The sequence below is a fragment of the Erpetoichthys calabaricus genome, chromosome 4 (genome assembly GCF_900747795.2).
Source record: "Erpetoichthys calabaricus chromosome 4, fErpCal1.3, whole genome shotgun sequence".
NCBI lineage: Eukaryota > Metazoa > Chordata > Cladistia > Polypteriformes > Polypteridae > Erpetoichthys > Erpetoichthys calabaricus.
Genome location: NC_041397.2, coordinates 246990260 through 247012419, shown reverse-complemented (window position 1 = coordinate 247012419; position 22160 = coordinate 246990260). Strand labels below are relative to the sequence as shown.

At 37.5% G+C, this 22160-nt stretch overlaps 1 protein-coding gene across 1 annotated transcript in view; it reads right to left on the bottom strand.

Annotated features, from left to right (window-relative positions):
• The window catches only part of lats2 (large tumor suppressor kinase 2), a 71961-nt gene that overhangs the window by 17772 nt on the left and 32029 nt on the right, over positions 1-22160 (bottom strand). The window contains exons 2-6 of the mRNA XM_028800556.2: positions 19773-20310; positions 11250-11382; positions 5140-6755; positions 2599-3181; positions 2032-2214 (exon numbers count right to left, since the gene is read on the bottom strand). Coding sequence (XP_028656389.2) covers positions 2032-2214; positions 2599-3181; positions 5140-6755; positions 11250-11382; positions 19773-20108 — 2851 coding nt within the window. The 5' untranslated portion in view covers positions 20109-20310. The remainder of the gene's footprint in view (positions 1-2031; positions 2215-2598; positions 3182-5139; positions 6756-11249; positions 11383-19772; positions 20311-22160) is intronic.

Genomic DNA, 22160 nt, shown 5'->3' with positions numbered 1-22160 from the left:
GCACTTGAAACTACTATGAAGGTAGTTTTACTATACAACTGTGCCTCTATACTTACTGCCTGCTACAAATATTTGAAAATACACCTAGTATCCAAGCATACATAGCAATCAAAAGTTTTGTGATTCTTCTGAGTAACACTTTACTCATGGTTCAAGCAACCTATCGTGCTTAACACTCTGACCCACAACCCCACTGCAGAAACGGATACATTGCACAAGTCTGACATCACTCTATCTACTCCTTTCCCAGCTGCACTCTTGTGGAAAGTAGGGAATGCCACTAGGACTTGATTAAAAGGTTTACAGCTTTTTCACTATAACCTGGCTTTGGGTGTAACCAAAATAAATCAGTTTAATTTTTCATTTCCTCTACTCCCTTGTCTCTTTGAAGGTCACTAGAACCATTTAAGTGTGGATCTCGCAACTTTTGTATATAAAAAGTAGGATCTCAGTCCACTGCGAGACACATATCAACACTTACTCACTCACCCATTCACAGTTAATTTGACATGGGCTTCTTTGTGATGTGCACAAAGAAAAAAGTATGTAAATTCCACACAAGTGGCAACTGTAGAACAGAGTCCAGTTTTAAGTGCTTTGGTACAGTGGCTCTAACCACTGCACCACCCTGCTGACACCTTTTACACAAATGTCTACAGATGTCTGTCTTATTCACCCCTTCAAAGGTGCTTGCACAGTGGGGATTATTTAACACTTACTGCTGTTTGTTTGCACAATAATGTCAATTTTATTATATTACATGAAAATATGATTTTTATATTTTTGTATTTTATAAATACTTTATTAGGTGAAGGGTTTTTCCACCATGAAAAGAATAAAAAAAGAATGTTAGAGAAACAATGTTTCAGTTGTATAGCTTTCATTTATCCAGCTGAAATAATTGTGAGTCCATCGATCCATTTCTGAATCAAGTTCAAGGTTGCAGGGGCTGCAGTTCATCCAGGTAGCATTGAGTACATGGCACATCTCAACCCAAACAGCCACCAGTCTATCGCAGGGCACACTTACTCAAACACCTATACTCCCATCAGGTCAATGATTATCTTTGAATGTGGGAGGAAAACCAGACATGGGGAGAACCTTCAGACAATGACCAGGCCAGGATTTGAACTCAGGGCCTTGGTTCTTTGCAGCAGTGCTGAGCACTACAACACTGCGCCACCCACGTACAGTGGAACCTCGGTTCATGAACGTCTCGGTACACGTACAAATCGGTTTTACGACCAAAAAGTTCACCAAACTTTTGCCTCGGTTCACGACCACACATTCAGTATACGAACAAGCCAGTTTCCGAGAGAGAGAGAGAGAGAGAGAGAGAGAGAGAGAGAGAGAGAGAGAGAGAGAGAGAGAGAGAGCACGACACACACAGGCAGCAGGAGAGAGAGAGGTGGACTCATAAGGTAGGAAGGCAGTTAAAGAATGCACTGGGCTTGACTTTGTTTTCACTTCTGTTTCCAGCGATCGGTTCGTAGCCTGCATTGTTGCAATGTTACTTTTCTTGGTGGTTTATTAAATTATGGATTTTTTCAAATGTTCATTTTTTTCCCTGTGCTTAAAACTCATTAAAAAATAGTGTTTTTAGCCAGCGGTTGGTAGCACTATAGCGTGAACTTTTGCAGTGTTAGTTTTCTCTGTTGTTCAAGGTTTTCTCAGTGTTATTCAATGTTTTTACATTTAGTTTACTATTACACTGTGCATTCTATGGTTTAATTGTTTAAGTAACTATACTTGTGCTTAAAAATTTTGTATGGTCTGGAACGGATTAATTGTATTTACATACAATCCTATGGGGGAAATTACTTCGGTTCACGACCAAATCGGTTTACGACCAGAGTTTTGGAACGAATTATGGTCGTGAACCGAGGTTCCACTGTACAATAAATGGTTAGTAAATGGCATGTATTTATTATGAGTTACTACAATATATAGAAAAAAGCTGTGCAGTGAAAAAATTCTATTTTTAAAGCAATTTTTAATCTTTTAAAAAAGGAGACAGGCACTTATGCTTACCTTTCCGCAGAAGCACTTCAGGTGCAATATAGTTGGGAGTTCCCACCAAGGAATGTGCTAAACATCGCTGATGCATTCTAGTAGATCTTTGTTCTAAAGTCATTAAGCGGTCTCCACAGCGGCAGTTGGACACATCATCCCAGAAGTCACCAGGCTCCATACTATCTTGTCTGATATGGCTTCCTAAAGGGGGAAAAAGTGCAAAGATTTATTTAGCTATATAATTCAATGAGAAAACAACAATGTCTGAAATGTATTTGCATGTCATCTAGTCCTGCATCCAGCAGCAACTGACATATGGTGGGGGTGGGCATGACATTGCTGAAGAAAACATTGTTATTACATGCATACTTCATACAGGTAATACATTACACCTAACACAATTATTATTATTATTATTTTACCTCTAAAGGTTAGTCAATTTCAATTTAAAATGGATGGATTACTAACAGAGTGAATCAGAGAGTAAAAATGGGAGTTTGAAATAAAAACGTGCTGTCAACTGTATGCTTTTCACTAGCTTTTTTGTTATTACTATAGGTATTAGAAAAATAAAGTAATATTTACCTTTTTGATAGTACTTTGAATTATGTGTCCAACGAAATCCGGTGCATAGCCCAAAGTCTGTTAGCTTGATATGCCCATCTAAGTCTATGAGAATGTTGTCAGGTTTGATGTCACGGTGGATAAAGCCCATCTTGTGCACACTCTCAATGGCCAAGGTAAGTTCAGCAATGTAGAACCGAGCAAGGTTCTCTGGGAAAACTCCCATGCGAATGAGTAGGCTCATCATGTCACCGCCAGGGATGTAATCCATTACAAAGTAGAGGCAGTCCTTGTCCTGGAATGAGTAATACAGCTTGACAACCCATTCATTGTCAGCCTCTGCCAAGATGTCCCGCTCTGCCTTGACATGGGCAACCTGATTACGGTTCAAGACGTCCTTTTTTCGTAAAGTTTTCATGGCGTACAAAGCATTGGTGTCTACCTTCCTAGTGAGGCAAACTTCTCCAAAAGCTCCAATTCCCAATGTTTTAATTTTCACAAACATGGACTTGTCCATTTTTGCTCTTTTCAGACGGTTGTAATTGGATTCCTTTTGGTAAAGCATTTTCCTCATCTGTTCCTGTTCAGCCTCCGAAAGCCCTGCCTGAAAAGTGAAACACAAGGGCACTTTATTTACTTATTATTCCCTAAGCAAATAAAATTAGCACACACTTGCTTCTGCTCCTTTTTCTGTGTTTTTGTCTTATTTAACAACAACAACATTTATTTATATAGCACATTTTCATACAAAAAGAAGCTCAAAGTGCTTTACATAATGAAGAAAAGAAAAATAAAAGACAAAATAAAAAATTAAAATAAGACAACATTAGTTAACATAGAAAAGGAGTAATAACAAATCACAAGAGTGCTAAAATACAAGCAGACATTAAGCTGACATGATATGGATAAAAATATACAACCTATTTTTATTTTAAACCCCATAACAAAGCAGTTTATAATGTTTGCCTTGAAAAATGCAACAAACTAGAAGTTTTATGTACTATAGACTGAGATCTGTGGGGATCTGTGATCACAGAGTATTTATTATAGTGGAAATGACTAGAAATTGGCTCTGAGGCTAAGGATCTGTGCTAGCATCCGGAAGGTTGCTGGTTCAAATCCCTGTCACTGCCAAAACGAGATCCTACTCTGCTGGGCCCTTGAGCAAGATCCTTAACCTGTAATTGCTCCAGGGACGCTGTACAATGGCTGACCCTGCGCTCTGACCCCAAGGGGTATACGAAAACTAACAAATTCCTAATACAAGAAATTGTATAAGGAGAAATAAAGAACAAAATTTTGTCTACCAGATGTGTGGACCACTAGCAGTCCAGCAGCCTTCATGGAGTCTGCGGCATACGTTACAGCACAGCTGATGTCACGCTTCTCAGAGGATTTTTATTTGATGTGGTGTCCCCCAGTTTTATATCCTATAAAAGACAGACTTTTCGTCTATTATGTTATTTTCTTAACTGTCTGGTAGGAGAGTATTGTTCTGCATTATGAGGCTTAGGGCTGAGGCTTTTTGGTCCCAAATCAAACTGAACTCATTAATAAATAATCACATTTCTCTTTTTGCTTAATACCATGCATTACATGTATGCAATGTGTCATCAGTGGTAAATGTAAAGCTATCCCCAGAATATTTTGTCTACTAAATCAGACAATGTGCAGTGTGTGTTAAGTACACATGCAAATTCTTGTGACATCTACTAGAATTCCGAACAGCTGATTAGGAAGGAGAGGAAGGGAATGGGTAATAACAACTGTTGTTTTCTACCCCTTAAGCTCACAGGGTATTTATTACGTGGTGAGGAACACTACTACCCTCTTCCTTGACAGTTTATCTCAAGTATGCGGATGATGTTTTAATTTCTAAAAATGTATTCTGAGACAGGTTTCATTGTCCATGTGTTGTGCTGACATTTCAGAAGGAAGAATGACAAAAGGATGTCTTGCATTACACTGTGGAGGAAAGAGAGGACAGAGCTTCCAAAATGTGAAAGATTGACCAGCATAAATTACATCATTAACAGAAAAGGAAAGAAAGGGTGGAAAAATATTTGTTTTAGTGGATATGTATAAGAAAGTTTAGACAGTTTCTTTAAATACTGTAGACAAATGCAAATAGCACACATAAAAGATGCATTATTTTTTTATAATAAACTGTTAATCATTTTAACAATTATTTAAAAGGTATATAATTTCACTAGAGTGAATGGATCCTAAAATTTGCTTAGTTATTTTCTGTTAAATACAGAAAATATATTAAGATATAAAATATATACATTTTCATCAGATAAACCACCTCTGTGGATGAGTAATCAGCTTTGCTTAATCATATAGTATGACAAACCATCGGGTAAAACCCCAAGCTATTTGAGTTAAACTAAAAAGGTTAAGTTGAGAGATACAAAGTTGATTAATGTTGCACCTTTCACACCCGAGTACATTTGGCTCAGTTTCAGCAATGAAAACCATTTACAAAATTTCATGCATTCATTTACAGAAATGTTCTTGCTCTGTTTTGCAATAAACATTATCAACACTACTTCTACACACCTTTGACATTTCTTGCTCAAGCTGCATTCTTCGGTTGAGTTTTTGCTGATAGGTTTTCATAACATTCTCAATGTGCTGCTCCATGTAGAATTTGAAGGCAAATGGAGAGTAACTCTTGATTCGCGATTCCCTCTTCTCTTCATCCTTCATGTTCTTACGTACTGGCACAGGGGATGTCTGAATCTGTTTCTTATCTTTAGCAGCCTTCTCCACTTTGGCAGCTTTGTTACTGCACTTGTCACCCTTTTCTGCCCGATTTGCCTCTTCAGTGGTGTTGCACACCTGTCCAGGAAGAGTGCGAGTGTTGTGTTCTACACCACTCATCAAACAGTTATTCTCAATTTGTTCTAGATTGCTTGATGCCAGAAGATTCTTTGGATATGGAGGAGGAGGACACCTAGGTTCTGGTGTGATGTACTCCACAGGCTCCATAGTGTAGGTTTCAGTTGTGGCACCAGCATAAGAATGTTGCTCAATAAGTTCAGAATTCTCCACCACTTGATTCTGGTTTGCCAGCCACCCTGGATGACAGGGCCCTACAGCAGTTTGGGGCTCTGGCCTCATCACTCGAATGCTCTTCACAGGCTGCAAGATAGGTGCTGATGTTACTGCAGTGATGGTGTTGGGTGGAGCATGAGAAGAATCCGTTTTTCCACCAGGGAGATTCTGCCTTACAGTTACATGAACTTTCTGCTGTTGATTGTTGAACGAGTTTGTTCTGCTAGGAACCCGAACCTCTCCTCTGAAGGGTCCTGGTTGCTGCTGTTGCTGTTGTCTTGATGGAATGTCCGATCCAGGACTGGGCAATGGCTCATGCCTGGCAGAAGTTGCTGCTGACCAATGCTGAACTTGATGGTTATTAGTGATGTCATAAAGGTCCATGTTTAAGCTGGTCCTGGATGGAGTCAGAAGGTTCTGAGGGATATCTGAAAAATCACTGCCAATCCCTGGGCCACGAGCTATCATATGCACCTGGTGAGAGGTAGGACTGGATTGTCTTGGGTGAGAACTGGATGAAAGATATAGATTAGATGATGGTTGCTGGTAGGAGTACCCTGTGCTGTTCTGACCCAGTGTGCCTTTATTTGAATAACTGTTATCTTGCTGGACCTTATTTTGAAAAGATGGGCTTCTCTGCACACCATACCCTGATGGCTCAGCTGAGACAATCATATGTTGTCTTACAAAATGTGCATTGCTTGGACCCGGTGCTCCTGGAAGCTGCAGAGGTGGCCCAGTGTGATTGGGAATGGCATAGTTTATCATGGCCTGTTCCATGTTGGGTGGATATGGCTTCTGCTGAAGTTTTAGATCACAAGTTGCATACATGGAATTTACTGGGGAGCTCTGAGCACCCAGAGATGCATAAGGACCAATACTGGGAGGTCTCTGCATTGGGTTCCCCATGGCTGGAGCTTGTGAAGAAGGCAGAATGTAGTTCATTACTGGGACATTCATGTAAGATAGTTGGATTTCCCCCATTAAATTTCCACTTTCTGCTCCATAGCCACCCCCTTCAAACGCAGAACCTCCCATCTGGTGATATGCTGTAATTTTATCACTCGATGTCTCCATAGGTGGCCTGCGATCCACAGCATTTCTTAGACCACTTTTTCCTAAAAGGAAGAGAGAATGTCATAAAGAATGAATGGCTTAAATGTCAATGTTGATCTTTCAGATAAAATATTAATTTAATCTTTGTACTATCAAAGATGAACAACAAACACAAAGACAGAGGCAAACCCTGGATGCAACGATTGTCCATCACACTGTACAATTACACATGAAAACAGCAGATTTACAAAATCAAATCAACCTGACAGCATGACTCTGGACATTGCGGAAGCGAAGTGAATCCCCTAAGTAAATCCAGGCAAATTTGGGGAGAAAAAAATAATTTTAAACAGGAGGTGTCCCACTCGAAAAAATGCATTGGGATCCAACACTACGAGGCAGAAATAATATCTGTTGTATGACTATGTCAAGGTTTCAGCAGCATGGCACTCATGCAGGGGAACATTAGCACCATCAGAACAAAGGAAGAGTGCAAAACTACTCATAAAGAAGAACACATTTATTTTAAGTACATTGTTGGTGGGCACACCAGGTTTGAAAGTAAAGAAGCAAAAGGAGTGCTTCAGTTTTAAGAAAACAGTCACCCAGAGGAGCAAGTTGGAAAAAAATGACAGTTTAGTAACCGCAAACAAAGGCACAAATCAAGCAGTCAAGGAGCTTAAAGGGACAGCAGTTGTTAAAAACCTGCAGTAGTTCCCTGAAACTTACATTTAATTGCAATAATTTAAATATTTTACATTTTAATTAAAAAGGGGTTAAGCAGTTCACAGTGCCCAGGGGCTCGGCCCCAGAGTTAGAAGAATCCAACTGTTCTCAGGTCCTTGTGAAGCTGCACAATAACTCAGAAGCAGTAGCAGAAACAGGTCACCTCAAAGCATTTCCTCAGAAGGAAAAAGGAAGTGATAGCGGGTGACTTAGTGATTAGGAAGACTGAAATGCAGATTTGCCACATAGGGTGTGTTGCCTTCCAGGCACACCGGCAGGAAACATCCATGTAAGGTTCAGCTCCTGGTCAGGGCATAGGTGGATCCAGTAGTCATTGATCTGGAGTGGAACATTGAAACAAATGACATACATAACAGCAGGCTGTTAGTTCAGCAATCCAAATTACAAGAATCAGGTGCCAAGCTAAAGAGAAGAACGGACAAATTGTTCTTTTCTGAAGTTCTGCCTGTTCTACGTATCAGTCCTGGTACAACTGAGGAGATTACAAGGTTTAGCAAATGGATGATATCTTGGTGTGGGATAGAAGGGTATAGGGTCATTGGACATTAGGGTTTCGTCTGGAACAAAAGGGTCCTGCTCCACCACAACAGGTTACATTTGAGGGGTACCAATGTGTTGGGGAGGCCACAATGGCTGAGAAACAGTGCTCTACAATAGATGCTATAATCCAGTGAGACAATAAAACTGTTATCTTAAAAACAAACCCCATGCCGCAGTTCCTACATATGATATGTTGTTGTTATTGATGCTCTTATTTAAACTTCATAAGCACTGACTAAATTACTTGAAGCAGCACATTGTCTGATATATACAGTATATACTGCTCAAAATATGAAAGGAACAGTTTTTAATTCAGAGTATAGCATCAAGTCAATGAAAATTCTGGGCTATTGATATGGTCAGTTAAGTAGCAGAGGGGGTTATTAATCAGTTTCAGCAGCTTTGGTGTTAATGAAATTAACAACAGGTGCACTAGAGGGGCAACAATGAGACGACCCCCAAAACTGGAATGGTTTAACAGGATGACCCAGAAAGAAATTAGGATAAAAGTAAATGGGGATATTAAGATAAAGATTTTTAGGCAGTGTGGACATCCTTTGACACAGAAAATGCATTATTGCACATAATCCAATTGCAGAGGATAAAACAGCAGACCAGGAGCACTACAGAAGCCTTCGGATATACATAAAGCAGGAAATCAGGGGGGTTGGCACACAACACTTGCGTAAAAGACATGGGAAGGGTGGCTCTATTGTTCATTCAGACAATGTTCATTTTAAAACAGTAGTGACGCCAAAGCTCAGGTCATTTTCAGTAAGATGAAAGACCAAGTGGAAAGGAAACACACAGATTTGAGATTCAAAGAGTTTGCACAAAAATAACTTATAAATAAAATAAAAAATCCATTGTAATGTTTAAAAAAACGTTTTTTGGGTGGTATTGACGCTTTTTAGTTGTCTCCCTACCCTGGATGAAAACATTTAAAAGGCTACAATCTGCTTCAAATATAGTGATTTATCTCAAAAGACCACAACCTGAACAAAAAATAATCTTGTGAACATAAATATGAAAATAATGTTTTTAGGTGTGAAGGCACTGACAACTTTTGTTAAATCTAGTAAAAATGTAGGTATTCATAATAATACAGTATAGGATTATCGAGGCTGGAATAGGACTACAAACATTAGTATAGATGGCATAAACCAGCTGAATTCATTTCACTTCAGGTGGATGAAATATATCAGAGTTGTTAACAAGATCAAAGTTTCATTATTGACACATTTATTATACTCACTTTTGATTTGCTACAAAATTACCTTATTTTAAACTTTTTTTTTAACATTCTCTTTTAAATTGAAAAATAGCATCACTAGCATGAAAATTATCTGTGGTGTCAAAGCATAATTGGGTTAAGCAGTTGTGAAAATGGATGGGCATACAGCATATGTGCTGTGTGTGTGTAAACTGTGGCATCCTGGTCTGCAACCCTAACTTAGAACAAAATAGCACAGGATCCCATATTTATAGTATAAAACTGCAACCTTTACACTGAAGTAAAAATGAGAAGAATAAAAAATGAGAAGAATGAGAAGAAAATGTATAAATGAATACCATAGCTGTTCCACGGATCGAACTAAATGCTGCTTTACTTATTAACTAAGTATCTGGAGTGGACTCCTCATACCAAAATCCCTAATAAATTCTCTTCTGCCCTGCTATTGTCTCACTTACTTTCTGGCTGCTGTACCACATTTCAATGTAAACATTTGCCTCAATGACTCTAGAAGAAAGAAAGAAAGAAAGAAAGAAAGAAAGAAAGAAAGAAAGAAAGAAAGAAAGAAAGAAAGAAAACGAACGAACGAACGAAAGACAGATGCACCCATTGACATGCTGTCCTTGAGCTATTTCTATGGCAGCCTTGGCACTGTTGGTCTTTGTAAATAAAGCAGTGAGACTCTCTGAATTATTACTCTTGGACCGACAGCATACCACCTTATTCTTATTTTCATTATTTCTCTTTACCTTTCCCTTGTTCATATTTTGCGCTGTGTTCTTTTCTGTGTGCCTTGCATCTTTTTTGCTAGACTTGCAATACCAGTGAATTTCCAAGTGCATATTTATGTTCCAAGCTAAATTAAATGTTATTCTTTCTTGCTTACCACAATATCTCAAGGTCCCGCTGTTAACACTGCTCTATTGTATTTAACTATACTGATTGTTTTAAGTATGCTTACTGAGAATTTGTACCAATCAATGTTATCCACTAAAAGAACATAAAAACCGATTTCTTTGCAACAGCAGGCCCTGCAAACTGAAGAACTGAGAACTAGTCATGAACTACTCAATCACTATTTGACAAGTAAAAAATAAAACACTTTGGCAATGTTATAACATGCTTGTGAATACAATTCAGTTCCGCTAGATGCATCAGTAAATAAAAAATAAACACACACTGGCATGGAATACATGTTACACATTTCTTTTTATGTTCTACAACTGAACATAACAGGTTGCTTTGAAAGATGTCCATCCATTCATTGTCCAACCTGCTGAATCCAAACACAGGGTCATGGGGGTCTGCTGGAGCCAATCCCAGCCAACACAGGGCACAAGGCAGGAACCAATCCCGGGCAGGGTGCCAACCCACCGCAGGACACACACAAACACACCCACACACCAAGCACACACTAGGGCCAATTTAGAATCGCCAATCCACCTAAACGGCATGTCTTTTGACTGTGGGAGGAAACCGGAACGCCTGGAGGAAACCCACGCAGACACGGGGAGAACACGCAAACTCCACGCAGGGAGGACCCGGGAAGCGAACCCAGGTCCTCAGGTCTCCCAACTGCGAGGCAGCAGCGCTACCCACTGCGCCACCATGCCGTCCCTTTGAAAGATGCAACTATTCCAATTTGAAATTTGTTAACAAATAACAATGTTTCTGATAGCCATGGTGTTCTATAATTTTTTCTGTGTTTATTTACTTGTTACTTCAGTTAAAATTCAGGCAGAACAAATGTTAAATGTATTGTTTAACTCCATTTTTAAAGAATGTGCCTTCAGGTTTCACCCAGTGATAATACAGAAAAAGTACAGCTCTAACAATCATCCAGATGAGTGCCAGGGTAAAAATGATTTATCAAAAGTGTCTGCATATATAAGATGAGTCCACCATGTATCAGACAACCATTACATTGTATTCCAATTCTCTTCAATAAAGGTTAAAAGTACAATACAACAGAGAAAAAAGGCATCACAATCTGTGCGTCACTGTTTTGAAAGTACCTTTTTTAATTAGGTCTCACCTGGTGAAGTCTGTTTGATAACTCTCACAATTTGCTCATTCCGTGGATCTAGGTAGCCCATCTTACTGATGTAGTCTAAGGCCGCTTCAATATTCCTGCTGCCAGTCTGCTTCAGTGCTCTAACTGCCATTTCCTTTAAATTAAAAGCACAGATGAGCATTCACTACTGTTACAAGATGACTGTGCATTCTCTTATCCAAAGGTCAACAGTTTACAATACAGAAAAAAGCACACAAGTACTTACAACTGTGTTCAAGAAAAGGACAATATCTGGTTAAATGCTTCAGATTAAATGGTTTACCCAGTTGGCTAAATCTATGTTTTTTGTTCACTTAAACCACACTCTTATTCAAATTCCCTCCATTAAATACACCATATGGTAGTTCCTCGACATGTCAGCTTAGAAGTAACAAGCCTTCTTGTATCTATACTTACCATTTCGGAATGATAAATATTGCAGATAAATATTGAGTTTGAACTTGCAAATAGCTGTAAATACTGGCAGAGTTTAAAATAAAACTTTGTATCATTTCAGCCCAATGCAGGAGTTATGGAAAATATATTTCTATGTCAACAGGTTTAACTTGACTGATGAATAAACTATGAAGAAGCTATTTACTGCCATAGCGATGATCTAAATTCAAAGCCAAAGTCTATTATATTTGATTGTTTAATACACATGCTAAGAAGTTCACTTTTTTAATCTGCTTGGCGTTACCCCAGAGCTTGACTCAGGCTCAAAATTCTATGTAGATACAAACCAGGGTGAGATTTGGAGTTACATGCAAAGATCCATGCTACCATCTAGTGGATGAAGCAACATCAGGCTGCAACAAATCATGAATATGTCTATGCATTCCGCTACTATATGATAACTCTATAATATCTCATTAATATTCATGAGAGGGGTGACGCTTTCAACCAAAAACACAATGACCAATGAAAAGCTGTAACGCCATTTTCAAAACAAACAAACTGAACCATAACTCAAACTGACAGACAGTGATGATGATATGACTTAGCCATCAGATGTTGACAAGGACAATGAAACCAACACATATTCAGTAGATTCCTACCTGCAAACTTTCACAGATATTCATGTCTGGTGTCAGCTTCATACCATTGCCATTCTAAAGATGTCTGTTGATCATGATTATCAGGACTACATACAATTTGTTGGAAATAGTCTGGTGGAGAAAATTGTTGATAAAGCAAACCACTATGCTCAGCAATGTTAGAAAAGTCACAGTAACCCACTTGCTTGTTGCAGTCACTGGCAGCCTGTCGCTGCAGACAACATATGGGTGTTTTTCAGTCTCCTGGTACTGAAGGGCAAACCAGTATGCAAACCAGTCCAGAGATGGTACTGGTCCACAAACTGGTTGTTGCAGAAACTCATTTACAGCGAATTTAAAAATTTCTGCTTTTCACTAATAACAATGACTATGATAAAGACAACCACCCAGTAATGAAACAGTATTGACGAACTCTTCATGGGTTACAAGAGAAGGTTGTCATGGGTACAGCATACCGCATTCAAATGGGCACGATTCGGTATTAAGTTGTACAGATCTAGAACTCAATACTTTATACCCAGTGAGAATGGAAAGTACAATCAATATGGTATTACTACATAATCTGTGCTGACACTGCCAGATCCTTTGCTTGACCAAGTTTACTGTATAATGATGCAACATTTTCTATACCTCAACTGAGAGTTTACTTCAATGGAAAAGTGATGCATAGACACTATACAACCAAAATGCTGTGGTATACCTGGTGACTCTGGGTCATGTAAATGCATCAAGGTTGAGTCTGCTACAAAACAAAATGGCTATGATAAAGTGGAAGAGCAAGAAAGATGTCTGCCTCCTAAGCACTGTCCAAAATGCAGAAACTATCAATGTTTATGTCAGGGGAAATGCCTTGCATTGTGGCAGGCTACAATAATACATTGAGTGGTGTTGATCATGAGGGTCAGGCACTAAAATCTATCCTCTTATGGGCAAACAACAGAAAAAAAATATAAAAAAATCTTTTGATATTTGCCCAAACAGTGCCTATGTGCATTGGTGACCATTTCAAACCACATCACACGAAGTACATGTACTAAATCTGCAAAGTACAGCAGTGGACACTGGACATACCTTTCCTACTGTGATTATGTTGACATTTTGGCATTTACGTGATTCTGTTACAAATAATAATGTTTTTTTGTCTCCCTATCATATAAAAAAAATCCTGAGATGAGACAAGACTTTTTAGCCTGGGACGAGACTTGACTTTTTCAGAGAGATACGCAAGACTTTGTGCCAAGTGATTTAACCATGCCCAGGGCCGGAAATAAAAGACAAAGAGTAGATGACAAAGTAGAATGTCATAAAGAGGTTCCAAAACGTTGGCGCGATACACATGCAGAGCAGTTTAGAGATAATGAAAGTACTAAAATTCGAATGTTTAAAAAAAATAATAGTAAAGATCCCATTAGCGCAAACAAATAGAAATTATTACTGGGTGAAATAACGGAACAGCGAAAAGAGATCGAATATATTTTTTGGATTTAAACTTTAAGTTGGAGACTTGTAGATCATGTAATTCATGTTGCCATCAGGGAAGAATAGTGTGTCTTCCCAATGAAGAGGCGTATCCACGAGAATTAAAATATTTGTTGTTTGGTGAAAGTGAAATCTACATACGAGAGCTGCAGAGACGTGGAGTGCATGGCGCATAGCGTAGGCCAGGGGTTGGCAAGCAAAGCGAGCAGGGGGCAAAGCACCCTAGTAGTTTTAAAAAAAATTCAATGCTTTGGCTTGTTTTTAAGAGGGTAAAAACAACAATAAGGAGGTGAATAAAGAAAAAAAATTCTCTCAACTGCTGAAAATTAGCCATGAATTTAGTAGGGTCTCAGTTATTAAGGTGTGGGATTTTTAGATCTTTAAAAATCTGAGAAGAATGCGTGTTTGTTCTTAAATTTCCATTAGCTTAGATGTAGTATAAGTAGCAATGTGGTACAACAGTTAGCACTACTGCCTGTCAACTCCAGGAAAATATGTTTGAATGCTGGACCGTGGACAATCAGTGTCAGGTTTACAAGCCGCCAATCTTCATAATGTTTTTTTCGTCTGTAGGTACTCGGAAGATGTTAAGATTGTACTGATCCACAATGGAAAGCCATGGGTACTGTGTATCCAAGTCTTGAAGCAACATAAAACACAAAACATGTTGATTAGGTGATCGCCTAATTTGTACTAAAATCTCAGTCCTAACTAGAAATGGTATATTCCACCACAGGGGCTTTTCTCACATTTAAGACTAAATAACTGACACTTTGTTCTTCTTGATTCCCAGATTAAGAGGCACTTCTCAGCACTGCAATCTTTTCAGCTTCTCTGTGGACCACCTTTCAAATAATTGTGTGGAAATTTCTTTTACAATAAATTCAGCTACATTTCAATTAAACTTTAAATTTGACCTACACAGGATTCATATGGACTTCTGAAAATGTTTAACAAAACATTTTTTTCTTCTTTAAATGTGATAATTTTAGGTCTTCTAAGACTTTCTATTCACAAAAAAAAAAAAAAAAAAAATCAGCAAATTCCTTTTTATCTCGCCTGTCATGAATCAATCCACTCACTATCTTTCTCCATCCCACCTCCTTCTGTTTGCATCAGAACAAAAACAATTTAAAAAAAGCAAAGCAGACGTTATTTTTTTCATTCAGATGACTTCTTTATCTCCTCCTAGTATTCAGAATTTTTTTAAATGCAAGAGATAGCACGTGTCCTCAAACAAACTAAATTAGCAGCTGTTATTTGACATGCAAACCAAAGGAACTGCTACACCCTTGTGCCATTGAATTCAAGTTTCCTGTTTGAAATTACACGCTACACTTGGATGCTAACCAGGCCCTCCGGAGAAAATTTTTATTTGCTCTCATATATCACTAAGGAGTAAATGCATTTCCCATTTTAGATGCACAACCTTATAAACCACTGTGTTTAATGAATGAAAAAGTGGCTTGCTGGGAAAATAATGACCTGATAGGTCCAAGGCATCTTAGACAGTTAAGATGACGGTTTTTCTGTTTTCAATGACTAGTACTATTGTTTAGATTTTCTCAGACTCTATATTCACTTTGCAATTGTTCATACTGCAAAAGGAAGATGACGTCTGGTTGCAGGAATTCCCTGCTTTTTAAGGTTTCTAAGACAGCAAAGTTTATTGGAATGCTCACCGTATACTTATTACAGGATATAAGCAAGTTATATGTTGGAAAGTAAGCTTGACTGAGTCTTGCTTCTGCCTGTTGTTTAGTTAAAGTTTCATAATGACGAGATACATGAGTCTAGCAGACGTGCTACTCGAACTGAAGAGCTATAAGGGTTCATATTCAAACGAAAGGGTAGCCAAAATCTGTGCTGTTTTCAGGAATGAGAGGTGGACTTTTGTCTACAACAGTTTTCCATTTGGAAAAAGCCTCTGAGCCAACTGAAGTCTTTCATACCGTTCAGCATAGTTCAAGAGGATTGCAGCATGAGCAGTAGAAAGGAAAAGAAGAAAAAAGAAATCAGACAGGCAAAGCCAGACTTTCACAGTACAAGCACTGTGCCCCCACTTGATTAATTATTAACAGTAAATTATTTAAATGAAGTTAACAATTTATCTGTAAAATGTAATACTTTAACGCATTTCATCATGAAAATGATACTAAGTATAAATCTTTTAAATGTTCAGAGAGCTGTGATATCACAAAGTTAATGTATTCTGTGTAGAGATCACTGCCTGTGGCTCCTCTCAGTGCAAGAGGAACTCCGTTTAAGAACCACATCGGGGAACACTTAGAATATAAAGCATTTAATGTGCTACATTAGTTATGATGGGGTTTGAGAAACTCTAGTAAATGAAACAGCCTTTCTAAGATCATGTTTATGACTTCAAACAAAGTGTGAGATTAAAGTCAAAATTTCATATTTAATCACAAAATAAAGTACAAAATTAATGTAGAAATTTCAAAATAAACTACAAGATTAAAGTTGAAATTTCTTGACTCAAGTAGAAATTTCGACTTTAATCACAAAATAGACTTTTTTCTTTGTGTCCCTATTTTTGTTTTTCTCTATGGCCCTAATACTCTTCCGTGGACTAAGCTACTGTAGTTTGAGGATTTCATTTTTATACTTTTACATTTCAGATATGTTTACTTTTAATTCGTTACTTTTGTCTACTTTGTTTTTAGATTAAAAATAAATGGAATATTACATCTTTATATTAACTTGTGCTTATTTAGAGACTGGTTTCCAATTAGTAATGCGATTATTACATTGTAAACCTGTGCAGCTTTTTTCTTTAAAACTATTTGGAAGCTTTTATACTTGTCAGTATTTGTTGGTGTATCTGTTACTATTCAAACACAGAATCTTCTAAATTTGTTTTGCTGGTTTTAATATTTTATTATGAATTATTAATAGCTTATGAGGAGTTCAAAGTTAAACTGTCTTCAGAAGGTACATCCTTAAACTCCTTAGTTGTAAGAGATACAGTACTCTGTTTAACCCAAAGCTCTAAAGAAGGTACACCTCAACTGGACTTACAGATGGTCTCATGCTGATGGTCACAGCCTGTGTTCTTGGAAAGTTGTTCCCAAATTTTGTTTACTGTTAAGAACTATTTACAGTTATTCTTTTTCTTGCTATTGTTAAAATGATTTCCCATAATTCAAAAATCTTAGAATTTCTGAGTTGAAGTTCCACACGAATGCCCAAGAAACTCGAAACTACAAGGTGGACAATTTGTAGAAAACTAAGCTACCCTAATGGTGGCATAACGCTGACCTTTCAACTTAATAAATTATATAAATTAAAACTAAAACCTGGTCAGCCAGAAATGTATACTAAATTGCATTTGGAGTAAAATGATACACATTTAACACATTTAGTTGACTCTTTATCTGCATGAAAAACATACAGTTTATCTTTCTCTTTTTTTAAAAACAAAGTAACAAATCAACAGCGACCTCATGATTCTGTGAATAATCTGACCAAAAATTCTCAGGAATTCACTGAAACAGAAAGGTGAAACATCACAATTCAGAGCACTGAAAGCACATGAACATTGCAATACTCTGTGAATTCCCTATTTGTGTGGTATTAGAACTTAAACATAAACTTAAACTCCTACTTTGTGTACAGAGTGATCACCCGCCAGTGGAAGATCACACAATTGACGGAGTTTCTTTCTCCTTCTCCACAAATGCTGGTAAAGTAACCAAGCAAAATAACTTTTTCTTTATTGGCTGACAACAATGCAATTCTAAAGATAAAACATCAAAACACTTGATAATAATTTTGCAAACACATATGCTAGAAATCTTAAAATAAAATGAAAACATTTTGACAATTTTTAAACCAAGTCTTTTAAAGTAAGAGGAAGAGTTATTGCTGTAAAATGAAAAGTAGTCAAAAAACTGAAATTTTAAGACAGCACAAGAATGTCTATCAATTATGCATAAGATATTCATTCTTTAAAGGTTTGAGCTGATATAAAGTATAGTAAAAATCAAGTCAAAGAATTAATCAATTTGTTTCATTAGAAGCAATCTACACTAAAAAAAATAAGACTAAAAAGTACAGCGAGTAGTGTTTTATATGTGGAATGTGTACTGAGCAATTCACTTGGGTTTGTAGGTGTTGTGAATTGTTATGCAAAATTGATACATAATAACAAGCTAGGCAGATATCATGCTAGTGCACTTTGTCTAAGAATACTGTAGTTTTATTTTCCTTTCATAAATCAACTAATGAGGCTTTAAATTCCACACCAAATATAAATAATTATTCATAGGCTTTGCTGTCAAGAGTAGCTCACTATGAGGGGCTCTCCAAGACCCCAATGCAGGGTCTTGACTGGTGCAGTTGTGTCAAAGGCTATTCTAGTACCATCAGATGCAACGGTGGAACCGACCATGGACAGGCTACCAGTGCATCACTGGGCCCATTCACACACATCCACATTAAAATTCACACCAAGCCACTTTCAATTGTCAATCAGCTTAACCAACATGTGTCTGGGATGTGTGAAGATGTGGGAAGAAAACCAGGGTACCCAGTGGAACACCAATGTAGACATGGGGATAATATATAAAGTTTGCATAGGTCTGCACTGTGTAATGGCAACAACTAAAATGAAAATAAATTCACATGTATATTCATGTTAGTAATCAATGTAGTCTTTGGTGTTAACACATTTGTAATTCCTCAAAAGTCATCAAGAACACGCAAGGGCATTTCCTGTATGTGAAAAAAAGATCTCTGTCAAAATGAGAACAAGGCTTAAAGTATAAGTAACTACTTTCTTTATAAAATATTACAAATTCTAAAATACAAACCTTACCATTATGTTTGTACATTTTGTATATATATTTATTTTTCTTGAGCTTCTGTAAAGTTTTAATTTCTCCTTGGAGAGAAATAAGATATATCTCTGTACCTACCCACCTTCAAAAAAAACAACCAGTTTGTTATATTATGAAGTAACCCATCCATCCATCCGTTATCCAACCTGCTATATCCTAACTACAGGGTTGCGGGGGTCTGCTGGAGACAATCCCAGCCAACACAGGGCGCGAGGCAGGAAACAAACCCCAGGCAGGGCAACAGCCCACCGCAGGGCACGAGCATACCCACACTCCCACACAACAAACACACACTAAGGACAATTTAGGATCGACAATGCACCTAACCTGCATGTCTTTGGACTGTGGGAGGAAATCCACGCAGACACGGGGAGAACATGCAAACTCCATGCAGGGAGGACCCGGGAAGCGAACCCAGGTGTCCTTACTGTGTGGCAGCAAGCGCTACATCACCCTGAATTTGAGCCTTACAGGGAAGATCATTATTCTCACTTATTTTCAGTCCTTCACAATACATTAATAGGTACTGTATTTGAAAACTGCCCAACACTACTAAACATTCACACACTCATTAAACTTTAGCTGAAAGAGGTCTTCAAGAAGTTACAGCTAAAGTGGTTAAAACACACAGTAAGCCATGCACTGCCTGTGTTTAAGAGGTCTCGGTTATTATTTCCAAATATTTATGTCATGGTGGTCTCCTGGAAAGGATAAATCCTTAAGATGTCACAGCCTGATATTCTTTGAAAAATGTCAGCTATATGTTCATATAATATAAACCTTTATCTACTGTATGTGAAAAGAATGTCCACTCAATCACTTAACTAAGAACATCACTTGGCTTTTACAATGTGGAGGGTGAAAAGGTCACAGGCTGCCTAAATGGCCACTGGTCATTATATCTAAAACACTAAACAGTAAATACAGTATGTAAGATCAAGATCACCAAAGGCACAAACAGCAGCAAGCCAATAAACGGCAAGGCAATTTTTGTCTCAATACCTCAGATTTTACTTATTTGCTTTTCTGTATTTATTAATATGCCATCTTTGAAATCCCAAAAAGGAACAAATACTGTAAGAAATTAATGAATAAATGCTGCTACATGCCTGGTCACATCCCGCATTGACCAGCTCTTGAAGCATCTGTCTGTTGACTTCGATGTTGGAAGGACCAGTATCATTTGCAAATGGCATCAATGAGTTCCGAATCTCTCGCAGAGCCTTCTGATATGGTACAAATTTTGGTGGAGTGCGTATCTGCTGTTGCCTGGAGGAATCCTTGGATGGGGCCACTTTTGAGTCAGTTGTACTTTCATTATTCAGCGAAGCAGGGATCACTGGGCTTGAAGGTTTAGGAGGCTGTTTCAGGACCTCTCGGATCTCTTGCAACCTTTGACGGCTGTTGCCAGCATAAGACGTGGCAGGAAATGTCTTTGGCCTCATGTTAAATCCAGAGCTTTGCCTTGTTTCAGTTTTACACAGTTTCTTCCGTTTTAATATAATAGGGCCACCTCTCTTGGAGAACAGTTAAGTGAATCGCATAACTAACTACAACAGTGCCAGAACACTTTCAAGGCTTCTCAAAAATTGTTCTGTTGTGTAAGGTGGCAAACTCGCAGATGTCCACTCCATGTTGTAGTTTACCCTAAAAAAGAGATAGCAAGAAAGAGAGAGAGGAGACAAATTTAATTTGTATAGAACACATATTCTGCATATTCTAATGAAGTTTTTTCCTAAGCCATGAGTTACATTATTTTGGAATACAACCATATTAGGTGAGGACACAAGATAGGATGCTAGTCATCTACACACAAATTAGACAAAGCACGAGTAAGTGAGCAGGTAACATTCTAAATGTGACATCTCAGTATGACCATTCTCTGTTAAACCATGAAAGGAACAAGAAAATCATGTACAATTGCACTTAAGGGCCAGCCACTTTGGTCAATAAAAACTATGGTGCTAGAATATTAACACTCTTACAACTATTATGCTGAACAGGACAGCATTCTTAAAAGAGATATTTTACTGTGGCACTAAAACTGTACCTCAAGTGAAGTTAAGTCTGTGTGCAATGAAAATTATTCCTAAAGGTACTTTCTAGTTAATAAAGCTCCGATTATCTCACTTACTTTGTGATGCAATTCTTCATTCAAAAGATATTAGAACATAAACGTAAGTGCTGGATTGTTCTGAATATTTCAAATGTTATTTCCACCAGAAAAAGATCAACTGTTCAGTCAAATTTCTCTCACATAGTTAACGCACAGTTTAGTGTGCCTCTTCTCGTACTGCTCTATATGAGAATATTGAGGTTTTGCTTTTTTAAATGGATGCATACAACAGTAGAGTTGTTGGCTTCCTCTACTCAATTTCCACTAAGGCTTAGGTATTTAATGCATTTTTGTAACCTTCTAACTGTGTGTGTTCATTTAAAGATTGTAATTGTTAAACATAAGATCATGCTATAGACTTAATATATAATTTACAAGTCAATATATAAGTGGCATGTATAAAATGCAAACAACATGAGGTACATGTAAACATTAGTTAATATTTATTTGAGTACACCATTATGAAATGCTGAAATATTTTCCTGAAATGGTAATTCTGCTCTTGTCAACTCAGATATTTAACTGATCAATTTTTAATTTTGTGAAACATTCCATGGTATTTTGTCAAGTATACCATGTCTGATGTAAATAACATGTACTGAAAAACAGTGGAAATGAAAAAAAAATTCACACTTGCAACAAATAATCTAATGCAAATTTACATTTTTACCAAAATTGCACAATGATTCTTCCATACTTATAAAAACAATATGGACTAGCCTGTGTGTTTCATGGTCCTCATATAGGGAAATAAAGCTGCCACACAATGACAATACAATATTTTATTAAAAAGTTACTTAGAAATTAAAAAAAAAAGTTTTAGGAGTCTTTGTTCAAGTAAGCTGTGTGAGGGGAGGCCTTTCAAAATCTTAATCAAGTGTCTGAGCTGCTTAGCACAGAAGTACACATCATATGACTGCGAGGTTTGGCTCTAAACACCAACAGGAGAGTAAAGACACTTTTGAAGGTTTTTAGCAAACAGTAAAATAGCTGCTACTTGTATTAATGGCAATTTACTGCAAGCAATTCACTTTACTCATGGCGAATGCTATTCTAGAACATGGTATAGTTACAGAACAGAACACTACTCTTTTTCCAGGAATTCAGATGTATAGACATTGAATGCTACAAGGTCAAGGGAAATTCTTGACCCTGTAACCTTGTGATTTCCAGTCGAAAGGATGAAGTTGAGGAGATCCCTAAACAAGGTATTTAAAATACATATAAATCATTAAAGGGATTTCTGTCATTGATTCAGTTTTGATATTAGCAAGTAGATCATTCCAATGTTTTGGGGCTATTACTGGGAGTCTGTGCCTCCCTTATTTACAAAGTTTACACATATATTCTGAGATTTTTTTAGGTAAGGTAAATGGGAAAT